At 46.2% G+C, this 24,615-nt stretch overlaps 1 protein-coding gene across 4 annotated transcripts in view; it reads left to right on the top strand.

Annotated features, from left to right (window-relative positions):
* Positions 1-24,615, top strand: part of aspa (aspartoacylase) — a 62,443-nt gene extending 37,828 nt beyond the window's left edge. The window contains exons 5-8 of one of the 4 annotated variants that reach the window (XR_014606127.1): positions 21,201-21,252; positions 22,910-23,019; positions 23,272-23,347; positions 24,481-24,544. Coding sequence is in view for 3 of the 4 variants with exons in the window: in XM_084113295.1 (XP_083969421.1) it covers positions 22,910-23,019; positions 23,272-23,469 (308 nt within the window). In the remaining variant the exon portion in view is untranslated. Of the gene's footprint in view, positions 1-21,200; positions 21,253-22,909; positions 23,020-23,271; positions 23,618-24,480 lie in introns of those variants that run through there. The other 3 variants (XM_084113296.1, XM_084113297.1, XM_084113295.1) reach the window with 3 other exon arrangements.

The following is a 24,615-nucleotide window of genomic DNA, read 5'->3' as shown; positions in this document are numbered from 1 at the left end:
TGTCTGGCCGCGCGTCGTCTCAGCGAACGCTGCAATAAGCACATACACTTTGAGCGTGGAAGGGGACCTGCCCTTGTCCAACAGCTCTTGTAGGAAGGAGAGCACCCGTGGGACCCCACATGCACGTGGATCTAAGCTCTTAGTAGCGCACCATTTAGAAAACACCGACCACTTAGACGCGTAGAGCCGTCTCGTGGAGGGGGCTCTAGACTGCGTGATCGTGTTCACGACCCCTTCTGGCAGGTCAACGGGTATCCGTTGATTACCCATGCATGCAGAGACCATCGTTCTGGATGGGGATGCCAGATCGATCCACCGGCTTGAGAGAGGAGATCCTTTCTCACGGGGATCGGCCATGGGGATGAGTGCGACAGCCTCACCAGCTCTGGGTACCAGGTTTGGTTCTCCCAACGCGGGGCTATAAGAAGCACTGGGTGGTGCGTTTCCCTGATCCTCGCAATGACCTGTGGTAACAGGGAGACCGGGGGAAAAGCGTACAGCGGGAGGCTGGGCCATGTCTGGGACAGCGCATCCTTGCTTTTCGAGAAAAATTTCGGGCAGTGAGCGTTGTCTCTTGACGCAAAGAGATCGACCTCCGCTCTGCCGAATAGGCGCCAGAGAAACTGGACTGATCGGGGGAAAAGCGTACAGCGGGAGGCTGGGCCATGTCTGGGACAGCGCATCCTCGCTTTTCGAGAAAAATTTCGGGCAGTGAGCGTTGTCTCTTGACGCAAAGAGATCGACCTCCGCTCTGCCGAATAGGCGCCAGAGAAACTGGACTGTCTGGGGGTGCAGGGACCATTCTCCCGGGGGAATGATGTCTCTGGACAGTCTGTCTGGACCGACATTCAGGTGGCCCGGCACGTGCGCGGCTCTCAGCGAGCGCAACGAGCGGTGAGCCCACACGAGAAGGCGTTCTGTCAGCTTGCACAGGTTTCTGGATCTGACGCCGCCCTGTCGGTTCACATAGGATACCACTGACATGTTGTCCGAGCGGACTAGCACATGGTGATCCTGTATAAATGGGAGGAAGCGCTTGAGCGCGTTCTTGACCGCTATCATCTCCAGTTTATGTGGAGGCATTTCTCCTGGTCTGACCACAGGCCAAAGACCGGTTTGCCCTCGAAAAGAGCGCCCCAACCTGAGGTGGAAGCGTCCGTCGAGATAACTTTGCGGTGCGAGATGGCTCCCATTGTCACTCCCCGCTGGTACCAGTCGGCCGCTAACCAGGGCTTCAGTGCTGAAATGCAGCTCTGAGTCACTCTGATTCGAATGCCGCCGGAAGCCCAGGCTCTGAGAGGCACTCGGGCATTCAGCCAGCGTTGTAGCGGGCGCATACGTAACAGACCCAGCTGAAGCACTGCTGCAGCTGAAGCCATACAACCCAGCATCCTCTGAAATGTCTTGAGAGGTGCGGTGCTGCCCGGCTGGAAAGACGCAGCTAGGCGTCGAATGCAGCGCGCGCGCTGTGTCGACAGGCGGGCCGTCATTGCCACAGTGTCCAGATCCAAACCCAGAAAAAGAGGTTGATTGACTGGGCACTAATGAGCTCTTGGTCCAGTTGACCGTGAGCCCCAGGCTGTCCAGGTGGCTTAGAAGCACTGTTCTGTGGGCGATGAGTTCGGCCTCTGACTGTGCTAGAATTAGCCAATCGTCCAAGTAGTTCAGAATTCGCATTCCCCGACCCCTCAGGGGAGCGAGAGCCGTGTCCATGCACTTCGTAAATGTACGGGGTGCCAGCGACAGGCCGAAAGGCAGGACGGTGTACTGATATACCTGACCGTCGAAGGCGAATCTCAAGAATGGCCTGTGACGGGGTATTATCTGGATCTGAAAGTACGCGTCTTTTAGATCGAGAGATATAAACCAGTCCCTCGGGCGAATTTGCGCGAGAATTTGCCTGGTTGTGAACATTTTGAACGGTCTTCTCATAAGAGTTTTGTTCAAACGTCTCAGATCCAAAATTGGTCTGAGAGCTCCGTCCTTCTTGGGAACGAGGAAATAACGGCTGTAAAAGCCCGACTCGCTCATAGAAGGGGAAAACCGGTTCTATAGCCCCTTTGCACAGAAGTGTAGCTATTTCTGCTCGAAGTAGATGTGCTACTTCCCCATTCACTCTGGTCTCGGTACGCGCTTGAAAGCGCGGAGGGCGGCGAGCGAACTGCAGAGTATAGCCCTGTTTTACTGTGCTTAGCACCCATTCTGACGCGCCTGGAATAGCTTCCCACGCTTTCGCGTGTGCAGCCAGGGGCAGAATGGCCTCCGAGCTCTGATTGCCGCGCGTCGCGGGCTCGAGAGCTCGAAACGGAGGCGCGGGCGCAGCGCGCGCGCTCTTGGTGCTTAGATACGGCGGCTCGCATGCAGCGATAGCTGGCCGTTTTACACACAGTATCCCAGTGGCTTTGGACGGGGAACATACAGTGTGAGGCGCGACGCGCGAGGGCGGTGTCAGGGCGAAATGTTTGTTAGTATGTGTGAGCGCTCGAGGGCGGCACAGGACTTGCATTTAAAACGCACAGGACTTACATTTAAAACATGACCGGTCGTGAGAGGCCGTGTGACAGAGCGGGCAGTGAGTAGGTGTGGGCACGGGGAGGTGGACACGTGACCCACTTTTAACACTCGAGCGGCTTCTGCCTGCTTTATGAGAGTGGGCTCTGTGAGAGACACGGGATTTATAGTGCTTGTGTGCAGGGGTGAACACGGAAACGTGGGCACATTCACTGCATTTGAAACACATACGGCGTGAGCCGTGCAACCAGACATTATGCTCATTTGAGATTTCTCTGGGTCGCCGTGAGAACGGTGGTTGCGCGCAGGCGAGCGGGTAGATATACCGGCTCGTTGGCTGCGAGGTAAACATCTGCAGTAGCCATGGCAATGGGGACTGACAGAGCGTGAAGCTTTGACGGTGGTCCAACCGCAGCGGGACTTAACCGTCTTTTCTTCCCTCGTGTATAGAGGCTCAATAATAATCGAGCACCATGAGTAGGAGGGGTGCGAGAGGCGGGTTCGCTTTCTGTATGTAAGAAAAGCTGGCCGCGAGCTCGGAGAAGCGAACAGCATAAATTTGATCTGTTGCGAGAGCCGGGATCGAACACGGGTCTCTGGTACGAAAGCCTATAATTCCGCCACTGTACCACAGGGGAGAACACAATAGCTTTCGGTTAGCGCGAGCATATAAGTGAGCGACCTCAAGTTTGTTTGCAGGCGTGCGTGTAATAAAAACAGGCTCGTTTACTGCAATAGTAATATTTCCAGCCGCCTGAACTTAAGAGCGGACTGAGAAATGTGTGAGAATTGGCGGTTTGTCCGGCCACAGCGGGACGAAAACACTCTCTCTCCTCTTTTTGCCGGTGAGTGAGGCGCGCGCGCTGAACGTTGCTCGTGACCGTCCGCTCTGTCATCCCTTGTGAACGGCGCAATCTGCGCGGCCCAACAAGGGGGAGAGCGGGTTCGCTTTCTGTAAATAAGAAAAGCTTGCCGCGAGCTTGGAGAAGCGAACAGCATACATTTTTATCTGCCGCGAGAGCCGGGATCGAACCCGGATCCCTGGCGCAAAAGCCTAAGATTCTGCCACTGAGCCACAGGGGAGAATACATTAGCTTTCGGTTAGAGCGAGCATATAAGAGCGTCATGTCTTGCGACGGCGTTTGCTTGCAGGCGTGCGTGTATTTATAACAGGCTCGTATACTGCAATATGAACAATTTCAGTCGCCTGAACTCAAGAGGGGACTGAGAAATGTGTGAGGAATGGAGGTAGGTCCGGCCAGGGCGGGACGAAAACACTCTGTTCTCCTTTCGCCGGTGAGTGACGTGCGAGGACGGAGTAGCTTTCTTGTAACGTAAAGAGAGCTCCAGGACCGTCCGCTTCTGCCATCCCTTGTGAGCGGCGCAGTAGCGCGGCTCGAACAAAGGGAAAGGAAGCTCGCTCCGAGACCGTCCACTTCTGCCATCCCTTGTGAGCGGCGCAGTAGCGCGGCTCGAACAGAGGGAGTGTATCTATCTCATTCGCCTCATCCCCTGACGCGGCGGCGGCGCGGGCGAGAGCCGGCGGTTGAACGGCCGGGAGGGGGGGGCGGAGAGAGCGAGCGAGAGAGAAGCTCGAGGGAGAAGTTCCGGCGAGCTCCTCAGTCACATCAGTGTCCGGTGGTCTCTGCGAGCGGCGCTTCTTCTTGCGCGGCCCGGCAGGGACAGGCGGAACGACAGCTTGGTCGAAAACTTCAAGTCGAGCCCGCAGGGTCGACATTGAAAGTTCTTCGCACTCGGGGCAGCCGCCCGTAGAGAGTGCGGTGGCGGCGTGCTCGCGGCACAAGGCGCAGGAAAAAACGAGGCATTTTTAGAAAAACGCCTCGTGCTCTTTTAGAATGAGAGAAAGTATGTGTCGCAGTAGGCGAACACACACAGCAGTAAAAGGATATGTCGCCGGATAGCGTAGCAGGCACGGATGGCTGAAGGCGGCGAAGGCGGCCGGCTTCTTCAGGCGCTGTCCTAGGCTTGCTGGTCGCTGGTTTCAACGGCGGCGGCTCTCAAGATCCAGCGATGCGAAGAGCTTCGCTGAAGACAAGAAAATCAGATATTCAGCCTGTGAGCCTTCGTTATATACACTCTGGCCACACCCATCTTGACGGTTAGAAGGGTGTGGAGGCTCATTGGAGGCCACGTTTCACGAGGCTCACTGATAGGCTTAAGCAGTTGCCGCCGAGCAGCCAATGAGCACGCTTATACAGCCTGCCTTGGTCTGCCGGCTGCCGCACTGCGTTGACAATGAATACAAAATTAAGGATAATTTTTGGCTTCAGATCTCGAAGAAAGAAGACTTTCCCGTAGCGTAAGCAACTTACGCAATATGAGAGAACCTCTCGTAAGAGAACTAATATTTCCTGCTGACACACAACAGCAAAAGATATAAATTACTGGCTTAAAACCATTTTTTGGGCTGAAAATACTAAAGTGCCTAAGACTTTAGCACAGTACTGTACCACAGCGCTGACTGTGACACTGATCACAATCTAGTGTCATCCATAACCATTAAACCAAAGCCTTTCCACCATCAAGTGAAACAGTCCCAAAAGATTGACATTCACAAAACAAAGCTCCCAAATCTCAGAGAGGAATATGGCAGCAGGCTTGAAGAAAAGTTGCAGAACATTCCCAATGCCCCAGACCCTGACACTATCTGGGAAGACATAAGAAATGTGATCTATCACTCTGCTCTACAAACTTTTGGAAAGAAAAGAGGACAAAACCCTGATTGGTACAATGCCTCCTTACAAATTACTCAACCAGTTCTTGAGGAAAAGTGTCAAGCTATAGTCAAGAACCACAAGACAAGCAGCAAGCTCATATCATGCTGCCAAATCTGCTGCACAAACAACAGTTCAGAAATGTGCCAAAGAATACCGGGACACTCTATACCCTAATATTGAAATGGCAAGAAACTCCGAAAATTTTAAAGCTATGTATAAGGCTATCAAAAGTGCAATAGGACATACCCAGACCTGTGGTGTGCTCAAGAGAAAAGATGGTACCATCATTGAAGACAAATGAGAAAACGTGCACATCGAATAGAGCAACAGTGAGTTATACAGCTCAAAAAGCACCATTTATTATGAAACTTTAGCTCATCTTCAAGGCTAGCCACTTCAAAATGACTTGACTTGACTTGACTTGACAGACTTTATTGTCATTCAGTATACAACAAGTGTGTACAGAACGAAATTTCGTTTGCATAGGCCACAGTTTTTACAGTTTCAGTACAATGCAAATGTTTATGCAAAAAAAAAAATTCTGTAAGCAAAATATAAATAAATATACAAATAGCAGAATGGATTAAATATTAAATATACAAATATCTAAATAGATGTATGACAGCAGTCTAGTGTAAGACCAGCAGCACTAAGTATTATTTTTTAAGTGTTCAACAGTCTGATGGCTTGGGGAAAAAAGCTGTTATAGAACCTGGTGGTCCTACACCGCATGCTGCGGAACCTCTTTCCGGAGGCCAGCAGAGTAAACAGACCATAATGGGGGTGAGAGGAGTCGCTGCAGATTTTTCTGGCCCGAGATGCACAGCGGTTCTCTGCAATGTCCTGAATGGAGGGGAGAGAAGTGCCGATGATTCTCTCTGCTGTCCTCACCACTCTTCTCACATCCTTCCAGTCAGAGGCACTACAGCCTCCACACCACACTGAGATACAGCTGGTCAAGATGCTCTCTATGGTGCTTCTGTAAAATGTGGTGAGGATAGGTGGGGGCAGATGAGCTCTTCTCATCCTCCGTAGGAAGTACATCCGCTGCTGTGCCCTCTTCACCAGTGATGCAGTGTTTACAGACCAGGTAAAATCGTGTGTGATAAGCACCCCCAGAAACTTTGTACTGCTGACCACCTCCACAATTATGTTGTTGATGAGTAGTGGAGCATGGCTGGGCTGGTTCTTCCTGAAGTCGACAATGAGTTCTTTGGTCTTGTCGACATTCAGGATCAGGCTGTTGTCTCTGCACCAGCCCACCAACTGCTCCACCTCCTCTCTGTAGGCCAGGTCCTTGTCATCCCTGATGAGGCCTACCACTGTTGTGTCATCCGCAAATTTCACAATGTGATTAGTGGCGTGCCTAGGGACGCAATCATGTGTCATTAGAGTGAACAACAGAGGACTCAGGACACAGCCCTGTGGGGAGCCTGTACTGAGGGTGATGACGCTGGAGGTATTCTGTCCAACCCGCACTGACTGAGGTCTATCAGTGAGGAAATCAAGCAGCCAGTTCCGCAAGGGGGTGCTGAAGCCCAGAGGTTCCAGTTTGTCTACCAGGTGTTGAGGGATGATGGAATTAAAAGCTGAACTGAAGTCCAGGAACAACAGCCTAACATGCGTGTTCTTCTCCTCCAGATGTGCGAGGCTCAAGTGTAGAGCGGAGGAGATGGCATCCTCAGTGGAGCGATTTGGCCGGTAGGCAAACTGAAAGGGGTCAAGCGTGGGAGGGAGTCTGGAGATGATGTAGTCTTTGACCAGCCTTTCAAAGCACTTCATTATGATGGAAGTCAGTGCGATGGGCCGGTAGTCATTTAGAGAGGTGATCCGAGATTTTTTAGGCACTGGGATAATGGTGGCGGTCTTTAGGCACGATGGCACTGTGGCTTGGTCTAGCGAGGTGTTAAAAATATCCGTCAGAACACAAGCCAGCTGGTCTGCACAGTCCTTGAGCACTCGCCCCTGTATGTTATCAGGGCCTGGGGCCTTCCGGGTGTTTACCCTCCTCAGAGACTTCCGCACATCAGCTATGTCCAGGCAAAGTGTCTTTTCTTGCTGATGGGGAACTGCTTTCTCTGCACGAGTGCTGTTTAGTGCCTCAAACCTCGCAAAAAAAATATTTAGTTCATTGAGGAGGTCAGTGTCAGCTTCACCTCCAAATGGAGGAGTTACCTTGTGGTTGGTGATAGCCCGTAAGCCTTTCCACATGTTGCTGATGTTGGTGGAGTCATGGAACAAGTCCTGGATTTTTTTACTGTGAGTACGCTTTGCTAACCTAATGGCACGGTTCAGATTGGCTCTTGCTGTTCTCAGAGCCTCCACGTCGCCAGACTTGAAGGCAATGTTCCGTGCTTTTAGCATCTTGCGTACTTCTGCAGTCAGCCAGGGTTTCTGATTGGCTCGGGAAATGATGGTCTTCATGATGCTGACATCCTCTGTACATTTGCTAATGTAAGCTGACACTGATATGGCGTACTCATCAATGCTCGTATGACCGTTGTAGGTGGCAGCTGACTTGAACATGTCCCAATCAGTGCAATCAAAACAGTCCTGGAGTACCTCCATAGCCCCCTCCGACCATATTCTCACCTGCCTCACTGTAGGTTTCCCACTGATGAGCAGGGGCTTGTATGCAGGGATAAGCATAACAGATAGATGGTCTGACAAGCCAAGTTGGGGGCGGGGGGCTGCTCTAAATGCACCTTTGATGTTTGTATAGGCCTTGTCCAATATGTTCTGTCCCCTAGTTGCGAAATCCACATGCTGGTGGAAGTGTGGGAGAACTGTTTTCATGTTGGCCTGGTTAAAATCCCCAGCAACAATGAAGATGCCCTCAGGATAAGTGGATTGCAGCTCACTGATGGTCTTGACTTGATGGTCAAAATGACTTGGATGCAGAACCAGAGCTAGATGAGGTAATAACAATAGTACAAGCACTGGGCAGAGGCAAAGCTGCAGGGTCTGATGCAATACCAGGTGGGCTTCTTCAAGCTGGAATAGAACCCTTAGCCCGGCATCTCTATCAACTCATTCTGAAGTGCTTACGCTCTTAGCATGTTACCCAAGATTTCAAGGATGCAAAGATCACCCCCTAAAATAAAAAAGGGGAGAGTGGAGACTGTGAAAATTACAGCAGAATCTCACTGCTGAGCATTACAGGGAGAGTCCTGGCTTGCGTATTATTGACTTGCCTTCAACAGCTATCTGAGGTCATATATCCTGAGTCCCAATGTGGCTTTCGGCACAACCAGTCCACTACAGACATGATATTTGCTGTGAGACAATTACAAGAGAAATCAAGAGAACAAAATCAGCCGCTCTACCTTGCCTTTGTAGATCTAACCAAAGCTTTTGACTCTACAAAAACCTATTCCCCTTCTTGTCCCTTCTATCACTCTTTCATAATAGAATGCAAGGCAGAGTTCAATTTGATGGTGATCTGTCGAATTCCCTTGTAATCGAAGTGTGAAACAAGGCTGTGTGTGTCAGGACATACACACTGAGCGAAAGGGTAAGTTAATCCAAGTTAATCGAAAAACACCTGTAAACAGCAGTTGTAGAAAAAAAGTCAAGTCACCTTCATTTATATAGTGCTTTTTATAATACAGATTGTTTCAAAGCAGCGTTGGAGTGAATATAATATAGGAAATGAATGCAACAAAGATTGTTTTGGCTGTACAGCAGCTCTAGAAGAAAGTCACTAGCTTAAGTACGTTTTTAATTGATTTATGTCACGGTTCACAAATCCTTGTGTTCATTTTGTGGATCTGTTGGTGTGTTGTAGGTGTTAGGTCTATGTATGTGTTGCTTGTTTGTTGCCTAGTGACTAGCTTATCACTCCAATCAGTCACTTCAGCTGCAGCTAGTTTACTGCCTATATCTAGCTGGAGTTATGCTGGGTGTCGGTTCATCACTCATGTCTTGTTCTCGTTGCCAGTTACCTCGTCAGAACTGCTTGCTGTGTTTGCTGAGTCCTGTGTGGTGCTAGATTACCAGTTCGGGAATTTACATCGACCAGTCTCTTGTAGTGCACCCTGAGTATTCCTATTATGGTATCGTCTGTCAAGTTTCATCAGTCTCCTGCATCTTGTCTGATCTGAATACTTTCTCTGTCTAATAAACTTGAGCTACTTGCATTTGGATCTGGAACTCGTTATTGTGACAGAACGAACCGACCACCATCATGGATCCAGCAAGTGCGTCCGAATTGAGCGCAATCCTATCAAAGAGCGATATTCGCATGCAACAACAGGAGGAACAGACGATAGCCACGGGTCGCGCTGTTCAGGCACTGGTGACCCAAGTCTCCGAACTAATGACCCAGTTGCAACAACTAAGGACTGAGACTGCGTCTGTGCAACAAGTCACCGCCATCCCATCTGCTTTTGCCGCTCAGAGTCAGACCACTCGTGCCACTGAGCCCCATCTTCCGCCACCAGCATTCTACTCCGGTGAGCCCCAGTTATGTCGCTCGTTTTTAGCCAAATGTTCTCTGTACATCTCTCTTCAACCTTCGTCATTTCCTATGGAGGAGGCTAAGGTGGCCTTTGTTATAACCCTGCTCTCGGGTCGAGCGGCCAGTTGGGGAACTACTGTGTGGGAACAGAGACTTCCGTGCTGTGCTTCGTTTGAGACATTCTCCCGGGAGCTCAGAAAGGTCTTTGATCGCACTGCTTCCGGTAGAGGCGCGGCGCGACTTCTCGCGGAGCTGCGTCAGGGAGATCGTACTGTAACGGAATATTCGATTGAATTTCGCACATTGGCTGCGGAGTGTGGCTGGAATTCAGAGGCTCAATGGGACATGTTTTTATATGGACTTTCTGAGACCATAAAGGATGAAATTTACTCTTTGGATTTACCCGCGGGGGTGGATAAACTTATAGATCTGGCTATTCAGGTGGATACGAGACTACGGCGAAGGGGTCCACAGACACAGCGAGAGTGGCCTGCTAGTGCACAGAGTAAGGTATCTTTTTCTCCTGGTGAAACTGTCTTTTCCAGATCCTGAACCCATGCAAATGGGCAGGTCCCGTCTATCGCAACAGGAGAAACAAAGAAGAAGAGGGAGGGGATTCCAGTACCTGGTGGACTGGGAGGGTTACGGTCCGGAGGAGAGAAGTTGGGTTCCTGCTAGGGACATTCTGGATCACTCCCTTATTGATGATTACAATCGCCAGGTAGGTTCTCCTGGGAGTGCCAGGAGGCACTCTTAGGGGAGGGGATACTGTCACGGTTCACAAATCCTTGTGTTCATTTTGTGGATCTGTTGGTGTGTTGTAGGTGTTGGGTCTATGTATGTGTTGCTTGTTTGTTGCCTAGTGACCAGCTCATCACTCCAATCAGTCACTTCATCTGCAGCTAGTTTACTGCCTATATCTAGCTGGAGTGAGTTATGCTGGGTGTCGGTTCGTCACTCATGTCTTGTCCTCGTTGCCAGTTACCTCATCAGAACTGCTTGCTGTGTTTGATCCCCGCGTTCTCCTCTGAGTCCTGTGTGTCGCTGGATTACCAGTTCGGGAATTTACATCGACCAGTCTCTTGTAGTGCACCCTGAGTATTCCTATTATGGTATCGTCTGTCAAGTTTCATCAGTCTCCTGCATCTTGTCTGATCTGAGTACTTTCTCTGTCTAATAAACTTGAGCTACTTGCATTTGGATCTGGAACTTGTTATTGTAACAATTTATTTCCGTTGTAAAAAATCATTAGTTATTAATTTAGGGGCCGCTTACACAACACCGTTTTCAACTGAAAGCAGAAAACCTTTAATGCATTCTGGCTGTTGATTTACACGACAACAGTGTTTTGGTGGCCTGAGAACTTATGATAATGCAAGTCCTTCTCTTACAGATGTTGGTTGGAGATCAAGTGAATAGTGAGGTTTGAGGAGGGATACATGGAATTTTGGGTGAATTCCGTAGTGCGCTAGGAGTTTTAACTCATAGGTGATGCGGTTAATCTGTTTGACGACCTGGAAGGGACCAATGTATTTGGGACTAAGCTTTCGGCAGGGCAGGTGCAGTCTGATGTACCACGTTGAGAGGCTCTTGTGTGGCGCAGGAGGTGGTGAGCTTCATCCCACACCCTCCCACTCTCTCCCAGAACCAGTGATTTACAGAAGGTGCTTCAGATGGCTTTCTTGATTGGTAGCCGAACATTCACTGGAATGGAGTTAGACCGTTTGTTTTAACATTTAACATTAGTTATTAACTTAGGGGCTGAAACAGAAAACCCTTAATGCGCTGTGGCCTGCTCATTCGCATAACAACAGTGCCTGGTGGCTCGAGAACGCAAACCTTGAAATAGGTTCCAAGGTGCAAGCCTGGAAAAATTTTGAAGAAAAAAGCGCAAACTTCAAAAACGCAAACCTGTGAAAACGCTGACGGCGTGCACATGCATATTACATGTTTAGTCTAAAGGTATGCGGCGCGTTTGAATATATATGTGCGCAGGTGTGTAGTCTTTCTTTATAAATTGACCTCAACAAATTACTTGTCTTGCCTTAAAAATTTATAATACAGAATTATTTATAGCTTCAGGATTTATGGGAAGTTTTCTCGGTTCGGACGGACCTAATCTATGCAGCCTTACATGCAGAGGTGGACAGTAACAAAGTACATTTACTTGAGTACTGTACTTAAGTACACTTTTTTTGAGTATCTGTACTTGAGCATTATTTTTTGCCAAATAAGGCCAAATAAAGAAATTTACATGCTGGATCTTCCTCCAAGCTTGAATGGACTAATTGAGTTGGCACCGAGAGTCGATGCTCGGCTGAGCAGGATAAGTCGCTTCCATCGGAGTCTTCATTTTGGCGACGCAGAGGACTGCCGAGTCAGCAGCACGGACACGGTCAGTCCCGTTTCAGATCCCGAACCCATGCAGGTGGGCAGAGCTTGGCTTTCCCGAGAGGAGAGAGAAAGGCGGAGGTCCCAAGGACTTTGCTTATACTGCGGCAAAGCGGGCCACTTTATCAATTCCTGCCCGGTAAAAGACCACGCCCGGTAGTAACTAGGAGGCTACTATCGGGTGGGATTTCTGCCAAGAAGACCTCATCATCTACACTCCTCTCGGTAAGACTGAGGTGGGCAACACACTCACATGACACCAAGGCTTTACTGGACTCGGGGGCTGAAGGTAATTTTATGGACGCTAGACTTGCTCACCAACTTCAGCTCCCCATCTCACCACTCACGCACAAGATTTCCGTCGCTGCTGTTAATGGCCAGGAACTTCCCAGTATTTCTCAAACCACTGAACCCATTTCACTCATTACATCTGGCAACCATACTGAGACAATAACCTTTCTCCTCATGGACTCACCACTTGCACCTATAGTACTTGGCCATCCCTGGCTCACTCGACACAACCCCAGAGTCAACTGGGGTCACAATTCTGTGTCTGCTTGAAGTAATATGTGTGCAGTGCAGGCAGTGAATTTATCTAACGTGCCTGAGGAGTACCAGGACCTGAAGGAGGTGTTCAGTAAGTCCCGCGCTGCTTCTCTCCCTCCACATCGTCCCTATGACTGTGCCATAGATTTAGTGCCAGGTGAGTCTCCGCCTAAGGGCAAGTTATATTCACTTTCTGTTCCAGAAAGGGAGGCTATGGAGAAATATATTTCTGATTCTCTAGCTTCCAAATTCATTCGCCCTTCCTCATCTCCAGCGGGGGCGGGGTTCTTTTTTGTGGGGAAGAAGGATGGGTGTCTGCGACCGTGTATTGATTATCGGGGGTTGAACAACATCACGGTAAAGAATACTTATCCTTTGCCGTTGATGTCTTCAGCCTTACAGGGAGCATCCATCTTCACAAAATTGAATTTACATAACGTTTATCATTTGGTCCGCATAAGGAAGGGTGATGAATGGAAGACCGCATTCAATACCCCCAGGGGGCTCTTTGAATACTTGGTCATGCCTTTCGGGCTGTCCAATTCCCCAGCGGTCTTCCAGGCACTCGTCAATGACGTGCTGAGAGACGTGGTTGATCAGTTCATATATGTTTACCTGGATGACATATTGATTTTTTCATCTTCTCTCCAGGAACACGTTCAGCACGTCAGACGAGTGCTTCAGAGGTTACTAGAGAATGGGCTTTTTGTCAAGGCGGAGAAATGCGTCTTTCATGCACAGTCTGTTCCCTTCCTAGGATACATCGTCTCGTCTGAGGGAGTGCGTATGGATCCTGACAAGGTTAAGGCTGTGATAGATTGGCCAAGTCCAGATTCCTGTAAGGCCCTGCAGAGGTTTCTGGGGTTTGCCAATTTCTATCAGCGTTTTATTCGCAATTTCAGCCAACTAGCCGCACCTCTGACTGCCTTGACCTCCCCCAGAACGACGTTCAGGTGGTCCGATACAGCCGAGGCTGTATTCGCTAAAATGAAAAGTCGCTTTGTTTCGGCTCCCATCCTCATTGCCCATGATGCATCACGTCAGTTCGTGGTGGAGGTCGATGCGTCAGAGGTGGGAGTAGGAGCAGTACTTTCCCAACGTTCTTCCACAGACGGCAAGATGCACCCTTGCGCGTTTTTGTCCCACCGTTTATCACCTGCCGAATGTAATTATGACATTGGTAACAGAGAGTTGTTGGCCGTCAAGTTAGCGTTGGAGGAGTGGCGTCATTGGTTAGAAGGGTCAGGGGTACCTTTTATCGTTTGGACCGATCATAAGAATCTTGAATATATTAGATCTGCTAAAAGACTCAACTCCAGGCAGGCTCGATGGGTACTTTTTTTCCGGACATTTTGACTTTTCTCTCTCATACCGGCCCGGGTCCAAAAACATCAAACCCTATTCTTTATCTTGCATTTTTGATCCATCCGAATGCCCGGTTACCCCCGAGTGTATTTTACCCGAGAAGATAGTTATTTCCATACTTACATGGGAGGTCGAATCGAAGGTCAAGTCGGCCTTAGAAGGGGTAACGCCTCCGCCCGGTTGCCCACCGAGTCGATTGTTTGTACCGGAGGAGTTACGGTCCAAAGTTATTCGATGGGGTCATTGCTCCAACATTGCTTTGTCATCCAGGAGTAAACTGGACTAGCTGTTTAGTAAAGCAACGATTCTGGTGGCCATTAATGGATCGCGACATACGCAGTTTTGTTTTGGCTTGCTCAGTTTATGCCATTGGTAAGACGTCTAACCGACCTCATGATGGGTTACTCCATCCGCTGTCTGTCCCTTCGAGACCCTGGTCCCACATAGCGCTAGATTTTGTCACCGCCCTCCCGCCCTCTAATGGCATGACGGTTGTTTTAACCGTAGTGGAGCGGTTCTCGAAGGCAGCACATTTCATCCCCTTGCCCAAATTACCTTCAGCCAAGGAGACAGTGGTGACTGTTGTAGACCACGTCTTTCGTTTACATGGCCTCCCGATGGACGTGGTCTCCGACAGGGGGTTCCAATTTGTGTCCAAATTCTGGAAAGAGCTCTGTAGGTTACTAGGGGCTACAGTCAGTCTGTCCTCGGGTTACCATCCCCAGAGCAATGGTCAGACCGAGCGAGCCAACCAAGATTTGGAGAGAGTGTTGCGATGTTTGGTGTCCAATAGGGCTGCACGATTTGGGGAAAATGTCATATTGCGATAATTGAGGTCAATATTGCGATATGCGATATAATAAACAAATGGTTTCATGAGTCAACTTGCTTGGTTCTCAAGGAAAATAAATGCACACACAGATTAGTGATAATCTGCCTAAAGAAAAAAAGTTATTTAGTCAAGAGCAGTGAGTGTTTTTCTCTGTTCCCTTTGTTCTTTGATTAACTTTAGCGACAGATATAATTAGTGGCTACTGTGTACTGTCCCTTTAAGACCAGTCGCTGCTGTCAGAGACGCGGATCTCACACGCGCCTCATTCTCTCACGAGTCACAACTCTTCACGTTCATCATAAGACTACTCTTATGTTATGAAGATACTCGACAAAAAGACATTTTGGCATAATTGTGTGTGTTATTGTTCGTTCAAGCTCGAAAGAGAACTGTATTCTGGCATGCTGTTTTGTGCGCATGCACGATATTAGCGCAAGTCTTTCTGTGTGTCACAGTCAGGACATTCACAGGCAGCGCGTTCTTTTTTGTCTTATCGCGCATGAATGGTTTAAAAGCATTTGCATGAATAAGAGCGGGATCATGTAACACTATCCAAAGGATGCCAAAAATTAACAGATGCTGCATTAATTGTGTTAACAGCGCTAATTTGTTTATTTAATATAAAATCGCAGCATTTTGCGTCATATAATCGCGTAGGCTTGACATCGCGATTGCGATTGCGATATGATTAATCGTGCAGCACTAGTGTCCAAGAATCCTTCATCCTGGAGCCAACAACTTTCTATGGTTGAGTACGCTCATACCTCATTACCAGTGACATCCACGGGCCTCTCTCCGTTTGAGTGTAGTCTAGGGTACCAGCCACCAATTTTTCCGAGTCTGGATTCTGAAGTCGCGGTCCCCTCCGCTCACGCCTTCGTCCAGAGGTGCCACCGCACATGGACCAGAGCCCGTGAGACTCTGCTCCAGGTGGGGGGCGCGCACTAAGGCTAAAGCCGATCGCCACCGGTCAAGGCCTCCCGTATACGTCGTGGGTCAAAAAGTGTGGCTTTCTACCAAGAATATTCCGCTCCGTGTCTAAGCTAGCTCCCAGATTCATCGGCCCGTTCACTGTCAAGATCATTAGTCCGGTGACAGTCCACCTCAAACTTCCTCCGGCGTACAGGAGAATTCATCCCGCCTTTCATGTCTCCAAATTGAAACCTGTTTTTCGTTCTCACCTTAATCCGCGGCCCCGGTTCCCCCACCACCGTGACTCGTAGACGGGGAACCTACGTATTCGGTCAATCGTATTCTGGACTCGAGACGGAGGGGACGCGGATTCCAGCACCTGGTGGACTGTGAAGGTTACGGTCCGGAGGAGAGAAGTTGGGTTCCTGCTAGGGACATTCTGGATCACACCCTTATTGATGATTACAATCAACAGGTAGGTGCCTCTGGGAGCGCCAGGAGGCGCTCCTAGGGGGAGGGGTACTTTCACGGTTTATGAATTCACTGTCTCCTTTCGTCTCGTCTTGCATTGTTTGTGTGTGTGTGTGATTGTGGGCGGGGTCGCTGATCGCTGCTGCTGATCAGCACACCAGCTGTGTATGATCAGTGCGCCAGCTGCAGTCTTTGTCAGAGCGTTTTTGGTGTTCCTAACTGACGACGAAGTCTTGACAGAGCAGCCATCAATTGTTAGACAGTATTCTAGGTTACTACTGTATGTGCGGAGGTTTTTTGTCCAATAATTAGAAACTCCAATTTTTTATATCAGCTATGCATTCCTTTAATTTGGTGAATCGGTAAGTTTTGTCGATGCGCGAAGAAATACAGAGCTGAGTATCATCAGAATAACACTGCAATGCTTCCTAATGATATCTCTCAAGGGTAGCATGTGCAGGGTGAAAAGCAACAGTCTTAGTACTGAGCCTTGTGGTACTCCATACTGAACTTGTGATCGATTCAACTCTTCATTTACTGCTACAAACTGATAACGGTCAGATAAGTATGATTTTAACCATGCTGATGCAACATAATTTTTGAGTCTATTCAAAAGAATGTTGTGGTCAATGGTATCAAATGCAGCAATAAGATCCAGTAACACTAATAGAGAGATACAACCACGATAGGATGATAAGAGCAAGTCATTTGTAACTCTTATGAGAGCAGTCTCAGTACATATGGTCTAAATCCGGACGGGAAATCCTCGCAGATACTATTTCTTGCTAAAAAGAAACATAGTTGTGAGGATACTGCCTTTTCTAATATTTTTGACTGAAAGGGTAGATTTGAGATCGGCCTGTAATTGATTAATTCTGTAGGATCAAGTTGGGTTTTTACATTAAGAGGTTTAATAATAGCCAGCTTAAAAGTTTTCTGTACATATCCTCATGACAAAGATGAATTAATGATTTTAAGAAGAGGATCTATGACCTCTGGAAGCATCTCTTTCAGTAGCTTAGTCAGTATAGGGTCTAACATACATGTTGTTGATTGATTAAACATGACCTCCGCTGTTTCCATGGCAGTTGGAAGTCCTTTTTAGGGAATCAGCTTGCAGGCTTTCAGGAAACGCTCCACAATTACAAGGATGCATATATATCCGTCTGAGGCTGGCAGGTCTGTGATAAAATTCACCCCTAGGTGTGACCAGGGGTGACGTGGAACGGGCAGCGGGAGGAGTTTCCAGACGGTAGATGGCGAGGGACCTTGGAGATTCCTTACAACCTTGGAAGTACTGCTTGATGTCATTAGCCATGCCAGGCTACCAAAAGCTGTCCTGTATTAGTGAGAGGTTTTGTGTTGTCCCTGAGTGGCCAGTGGCCAAAGAAGATTGTGCTGACTGGATTAACATCATTGGTCTGGCCTACATAGGTCATTGGCAGATGCTTCCGTAATTTGTTTATCACTGAATGGGATTTAAAATGATCGAGGAAGGAAGCACTGGTTTGGATCATTCTGGCACTTCATCTGGACTATGGAGTCGTGACAGGGCATCAGTTCTTACATTCTTTGATCTAGGTCGGTACGAAAAAATGTAACCGTGTGAAGAACAAAGCCCATCTGGCCTGTCTGGGGTTTAGCCTCTTTGCTTCATGAAGATACTGAAGATTTTTATGATCAGTGAGGACGGTGAATAGATGTCGAGCTCCCTCCAGCCCAGTGCTCTCTGTTGCTGATGTCATAATTCTGCTCCGCCGGGGTCAGTTTCTTTTAAAAAAAGGCACATGGTAGGAGTATGTTTGACTTTTGCTGCTTGAAAAGCACTGCTCCTACTCCAGATGTAGAAGCATCCACTTCAACTACAAAAGGCATCTCAGGATCAAGATGGAGGAGGATTGGGGCAGTAGTGAAAGCTGATTCTAGTTTCAGCTTTAGGTGTCCATGACATGACTTGGGCCTGTTTTTTAACAGTGAAGTCAGTGGAGCGGTGAGCGAACTGTAGTTATAAATGAAGCGGTGATAGAAATTGGCAAAATCAAGGAATCTTGGGAGTTCTTTGATTGTTGTGGGAGTCAGCCAGGACTTGACTGCTGAGACCTTCCTCTCGTCCACCTGGATGCCTTCCTTACTGATCTGGTAACCAAGGAAATGGATGAAGGAATTATAGAAACTGCAATTTTCAGCTTTTAGGAACAGTTGGTACTCACACAGATGTTGTAGGACCTCCGAAACATGGCAGGGATGTTCTGCCAGACTCCCTGAGTATATCAAGATGTCGTTGATATATACCACCACAAACGGGTTCAGGAACACCTAGAGTACCTCATTCATGAAGTTCTGGAATATGTTGACCAGTCAGTATTGCATAACACAGTACTCATAGTGTCCTGCAGGGGTCACAAATGCTGTCTTCCACTCGTTCCCCTCATTTATCCGGATGAGGTTATACATGCTTCGGAGGTCTAGTTCAGTGAAAATGGAAGCACCGTAGAGTTGTTCCAGGGCTGCTGGGACAAGGGTAAATGGATAACGGAACTTGATGGTTATTTTGTTGAGTGCCCGGTAAGCAATGCAGGGCCGCAAGCCTAAACCCTTCTTGGCGACGAAGTGTTTGCTGGATGCAGCAGCTGGAGCAAAAGACTCTACATGCAGGCTGCCAACACGCAGCAAAATTAGCTTTACTTGATGATGGACGTACCCTCTGCAACTACTATTACAGTTCTTCCTGTTACTGATTGAGCCTTGTACTAGGGGTGGGGGAAAAAATCGATTCTTAGATGCATCGCGATTCGGACGTGGACGATTCTGAATCGATTCACAAATGTAAAAAATCGATTTTCTAATTATTATTATTTTTTTTCTAATAACGTAATATTGACGGAACGTAAAAGGCGGAACTCTAAAGCGGACGTGCAGTGCGCGGACAGTCTGTGGCGTGCACATAACAGAGATGCATGATGGCTGAGCGCCAAACTCGAACGGCACCCTCTTCGTTAAATGCTAACGTATGGAAAATTGGCAATTTCATTGTGACCTATTTAGTATTTTTTGTATGAGAGCTGCTTTCTGTATTGTTTAGTTTTCACATCAATATGCTGTAAACCGATCTGTTATACGTACGTTATACTGCCCTCCACAGTCACAGTATGTATCAGTGCAATGCCAGATGTTCATTCACTTTTTTTTGTATAAGCTGTTTTTGATTGTGGTATACAGCAAACATTTCAAGTCATAACTTTTTATTATTTAGTTGTGTATAAGAGCGGCTTTGTATGTTACTAATTATTCAGAATATGTGTAAGTCCACAAGCATTATGTTTGTATGAAAGCTGCTGGTACATAATTCTATATTTTTGCGATTTTGCTACAGCAAAATGTTTTTTGTTTTTTTGTCTGAAGGATTATATTGCTCATTGTAAATAACAGGAGGATGTTGGTTAGAAGTCTATTATTAAATGCAAGAGATTCAGAATATGCTGAAGTTTGTATTCATTTACTACAAGTACGCTGCTAGTACAGGCACACATTTATTTTCCTGTTGGTTCTTTGCAATGTTGGGACATATGCTGGCAAATGTAACCTTACAGTTGACTTGCCAAATCACTTCCAATTGTTTTATTAATAAAATGAATATAGGAAGTATTGGAAGTAAATTATGTATGGGTCATCATAGATACTTTGCTTTAAAAGTACCAAATAAGTCACACAAAAAAAAAAAGATGCATCGATAATTGTTACCCTCTGAATCGAATCGTGAGGTGCCTAGAGATTCCCACCCCTACCTTGTACAGGGTTTGAGTTGTGGTCTTTTAAAGTTTGAGCTGCCTGCAGAGCTGCCAAGAGATGAAGTTGCCAGCTGACCCAGAGTCAAGGACGGCGGTAACTGAAATTACAAGATCAGAGGCAATCAGTGTCAGTTTAGTGGTCAATGGAATGAGTTTGATAGAAGGACTGGTAACTGAACTCACCATGGGACAAGGAGCATGAACAGGGCATGTGGAGGTTCATTGTCCTCCAGCTCCACAGCATAAACACAGATTCTGGGTCAGCCGACGGAATCTTTCAGTGGGAGATAAACAGTACTATCCATTTGCATGGGCTCAGACTCTGGTTCGGAGAGGCCAGGTCGCTCTGGCTGGTAATGGAATGATGTGGAGGACTGCAAGGCGGTGGTCTCCTCCAAGCAACTCTGCATGCGTTGGGAAACTCGGATTGAGTGCTGAATGAATTTTTTGAGTCCTATGGTGTCCTCATAGATGGCAAGTTGCAACTGCAGTGCAGGTTTGAGACCCTGTTGATAAGTCGGATTCAGTGCGTGTTCATTCCAGCCACTAGATGCAGTGAGGGTTTGGAATCTCAAGGCACAATCAGTCACAGAGCTCTTTCCTTGGCGAATATGATATAACTGATCACATATGGAGGAATCAGCCAATCAGCCATCCAAACACCTCTAAAATGGGCCACAGAACTGTTCACGGACTGAGTGATAGGACTTGACTGATGACAGATGGTTTCGGCCCACTGCAAGGCTCTTCCTGTTAACAGTAAGAGAACAAAATATATTTTAGAATGTACTGTGGGAAATCACTTTGGTTGCATTTCGAGCGCCAATGAACAATGCAGGAGAAAGCCATTGCAGTCCTCCAACGAGCCAGAGTAGGGTGCTGGTTTGACCATGGCAATGCATGACTGGCAACGAAGATCAGTGAGGTAGTGTGCTCTTAGGAAGGGATGGTGGTGACCGGTAAGTTCTCTTTTCATAGTCTCAGCTGGTTCCTTGAATGGATCAGTATTTGTTGGATTCATCTTAGCGTTGTTCTAGCCTTTTGTCACGATATACACACTGAGTGAGAGGGTAAGTTAGTCCAAAAATACTTTATTGGTCACACAGCAGGTGCAGAAACAAACAGAAGAGGAAATATTGGTTAATGCCGATGATGGAATAATAATAATATAAGTCTTTTTCTTACAGATGCTGGTTGGAGATTGAACCATTGGAGTACACACCTCAGTATTTTGGTGGAGTATGTAATGCAGGGAAGTATAGCAGGAGCGCAGAGCAATAAATAAGACAAGAGTGTGTCATCATAGAACTGCTATATGTAGATGATGCTGCATTATGCGCATCTCCACCAGAGCATCTGCAGACTCAGCTTGACTGTTTCTCATGCTCATGTGATGTTTTTCCACAATCTGACTTGTGATGCAAACTGGAATCATAACCACACCATGTTGCTTCATTTGGCCAGAGGAGGACTGGTCACCCTACTGAGTTTGGTTTCTCCCAAGGTTTCTTTTCCAATTCTGTCACAGATTGAGTTTGGTTTCCTTGCAACTGTCGCCTCTGGTTTGCTTAGTTGGGGACACATAATATTCAGCAATATTATTGATTTAACTGTACTGACACTATTGGATGAGAACTGAGCAGGACAATGACATCACTGTTTTCCACAGAGCTTCTTTATAGCTGAATTCAACTCATTTTATATTAAAAACACAGTAACTAAACTGAACTGAATGAACACCGAACTGACCTCAGCTGATCACTGACACTTATTTTCTTTTTAAAGCTGCTTTACAGCAGAATTAAATTCTGTTTGCATTATTGAATTATTATTTTTCTGTTTATCCCTGTAAAGCAGCTTTGAAGATAGATTTTAGCATACCAACAAACTCCTGGACCCAGGCAGCTCAAAACCAAGCCAAATGGAGGGCTGATCTATACAAAGGAAAGGCTCAAGACCATGCCAGCAACCTCCAGCGGCTAAAGGAATGTTAGCTATGCCAGCTAATATATGTTTATATAATCTATTGTGAATTGCATTGTCGCTCGCGACAGAAGTGTCAGGTGTGTGGCTGTAATGACGCGTGCAAGTCTTTGAATTTAAATTCGGAAACTCGGAAATACTACAGGAATACTACTACTACTATTACAGGAAAAAGCAAAAAAACACAACCACTTTAAACACGACTCATTACAAGGAACAGAGGAAACTAATGGTATAATGGTATAATCCAATCTAATCCAATCAGAAACCATAGAAACTAACTAGCAAACAGAACTCAGGAAAAGCAGCACAGGGAACAGAATGAAAACGAAACCAAAACAGAAGTTGCATGTAGGCTGCATGTAACAAGGACACTGTAAAATAGTGTTACCGAAAATTCTCTCATCATTTACTCACCCATCTTTGAGTCCATAAAATGCTACTTAATGCCTGGCTGCTGCTCATTTGACACTTTCAAAACCACACACAGCAATTGTGATGGTAATCCATACAAATCCAGTGGATGAATTATTGTCTTCTGAAGCGAAACACTAAATTTTTTTAACTTTTTAAAATATAAATCAATGCTTCCGATCTACTGTCATACAGGCAATCAAGAGGGGGACATTGTGACGCAACATAAATGCAAGTTTGCGTGAGAAGTAACGTGGAAACACAGAGGACCACCATCTATCGCCACAATAAATTTTGGTCTTTCATTATATGGACAAAAAAACACACAAAAAACACAAACACTTTGAGACATTTTTTTTTAATGTTTGTGTTCCACATACTGTAAGAAAGAAAGTCATGGCAGTTTGGAATGACTGAATTTTCCACAAAGAGTGATGTCTCTTTTTCCTTTTTCCAAGGAGAATCATTTCATTTTCCATGATTTTTTAACCTGTCATAGGTGTGGAGTTTCCTCCATGTACAGTGGAAGTTTTCAGAGTCCAGGAGAGAATGGACTACCCCAGGGACACCAACGGCAACATCACAGCTATGGTGCATCCTCATCTACAGGTATTCTAAATGGATCATCTAGTAAATGCATACAGAAGCATGTTTTTTATTAAAGGAAAATACATGCCCTTGAGCGATGTATAAAAGAGTTGCTCTTTATGTCAGGGACAGAGAGAGGGGAAACACGTGTAAGAAAATGTGTCCTATGACTCAGATGTTTGCTGTGCTTGTTTTGACTTCCAGGCTTCACTTGTTTTCCACAGTAGCCTAATGGTCCTGTTCCTTTTCCTTTTTCTTTCTCTTTCTGTGTAGGACTGTGATTGGGAGCCTTTGAACCAGGGTGACCCTATGTTCCTAACTTTCGATGGGAGAACAATCCTTTATGAAGGTGCCAGCACAGTATATCCCACGTTTATTAATGAGGCTGCCTATTATGAGAAACAGCAGGCGTTCATGACCACTTGCGGAGAAATACTGGCTGCCAATGCAATCAGAAAAGCTTTCAAGTAATGTTTTCTCCTAAAAATGCACTGTGAACAACATTTCTTATTTTTGAGTAATTATAATACAGTTTTATAACATTTTAAAATTTGACTTGTTACACCACAGATCTATTTAATTGAACAGTAAAAAAGCCAAAAAATTACTCAGATTACCTTAACAAAAGACACTGTGACCAGAGACAATATCTAAAATAAATACTTTTATTTATATACAAATATAAATATAAATATATGCATTATATATATATATATATATATATATATATATATATATATATATATATATATATATATATATATATATATAATTTATTTATAGTAAAGTGTATATTATAACAGTACCATCCATTTAGGGCAGTAAGATTTGGGGTGGTAACACTTTTATACAGAAAGGACACATAAAAAAAACCCAGTTATTTTTAAAATAAATGCAGTTCTTATTATTTGAACTTTCTATTCATCTAAGAAAATTTTTCGTCCTAAACAATGTATCAGGTTTTCCACAAAAATATTAAGAAAATGCTGCAAAAGCTGACAATTCAGCTTTGCCATCAAAATAATAAATTACATTTTAAAAGTATTTTAGTAAATCAATCAAAAGTGGGGAGAAAATCACATTATAAAATAAATGTTTTTCTCCAATGCATGATGGCCACAATTATTAGCACCCCTAGAAATTCTTATGAGTAAAATATTTCTGAAGTATAGTCCCATTCATATTTATATTTTTACCACACCAGGGTGACTAAACCATGAAATTGTCCAGCCATGACTTCCTGTTTCACAGGAGTATACATTTGAGGTGGCACAAAGGCCAAATTCCCTTAATCATCCATCACAATGTGTAAAACCAAAGAATATAGTTCTGATGTGCAGCAAAAGATTGATGAGTGTCACAAAATAGAAAGTGGCTGTAAGAAAATAGCTAAAGCATTGACAACTCCCATTTTCAACATCAGGGCTATCATTAAAAATTGCAACAGAAGTGGACATGTGTCTATATTGTGTCTTAATGCAGGATAGTTAGAGTGACCAAAGACCCTTCAAGGAGAATCGCTGGAGATCACAGCTGGAGAATGGCAGAATTTGGTTGAGTCTTGTGGTCAGACAGCCTCAAAAAAGACCCTACACCATCACAAGTGGTTTGGGAGGG

Source organism: Abramis brama (genome assembly GCF_963993115.1).
Source record: "Abramis brama genome assembly, chromosome: 5".
NCBI lineage: Eukaryota > Metazoa > Chordata > Actinopteri > Cypriniformes > Leuciscidae > Abramis > Abramis brama.
The sequence above is the reverse complement of the archived record's forward strand: the minus strand, read 5'-3'. Positions and strand labels throughout refer to the sequence as shown.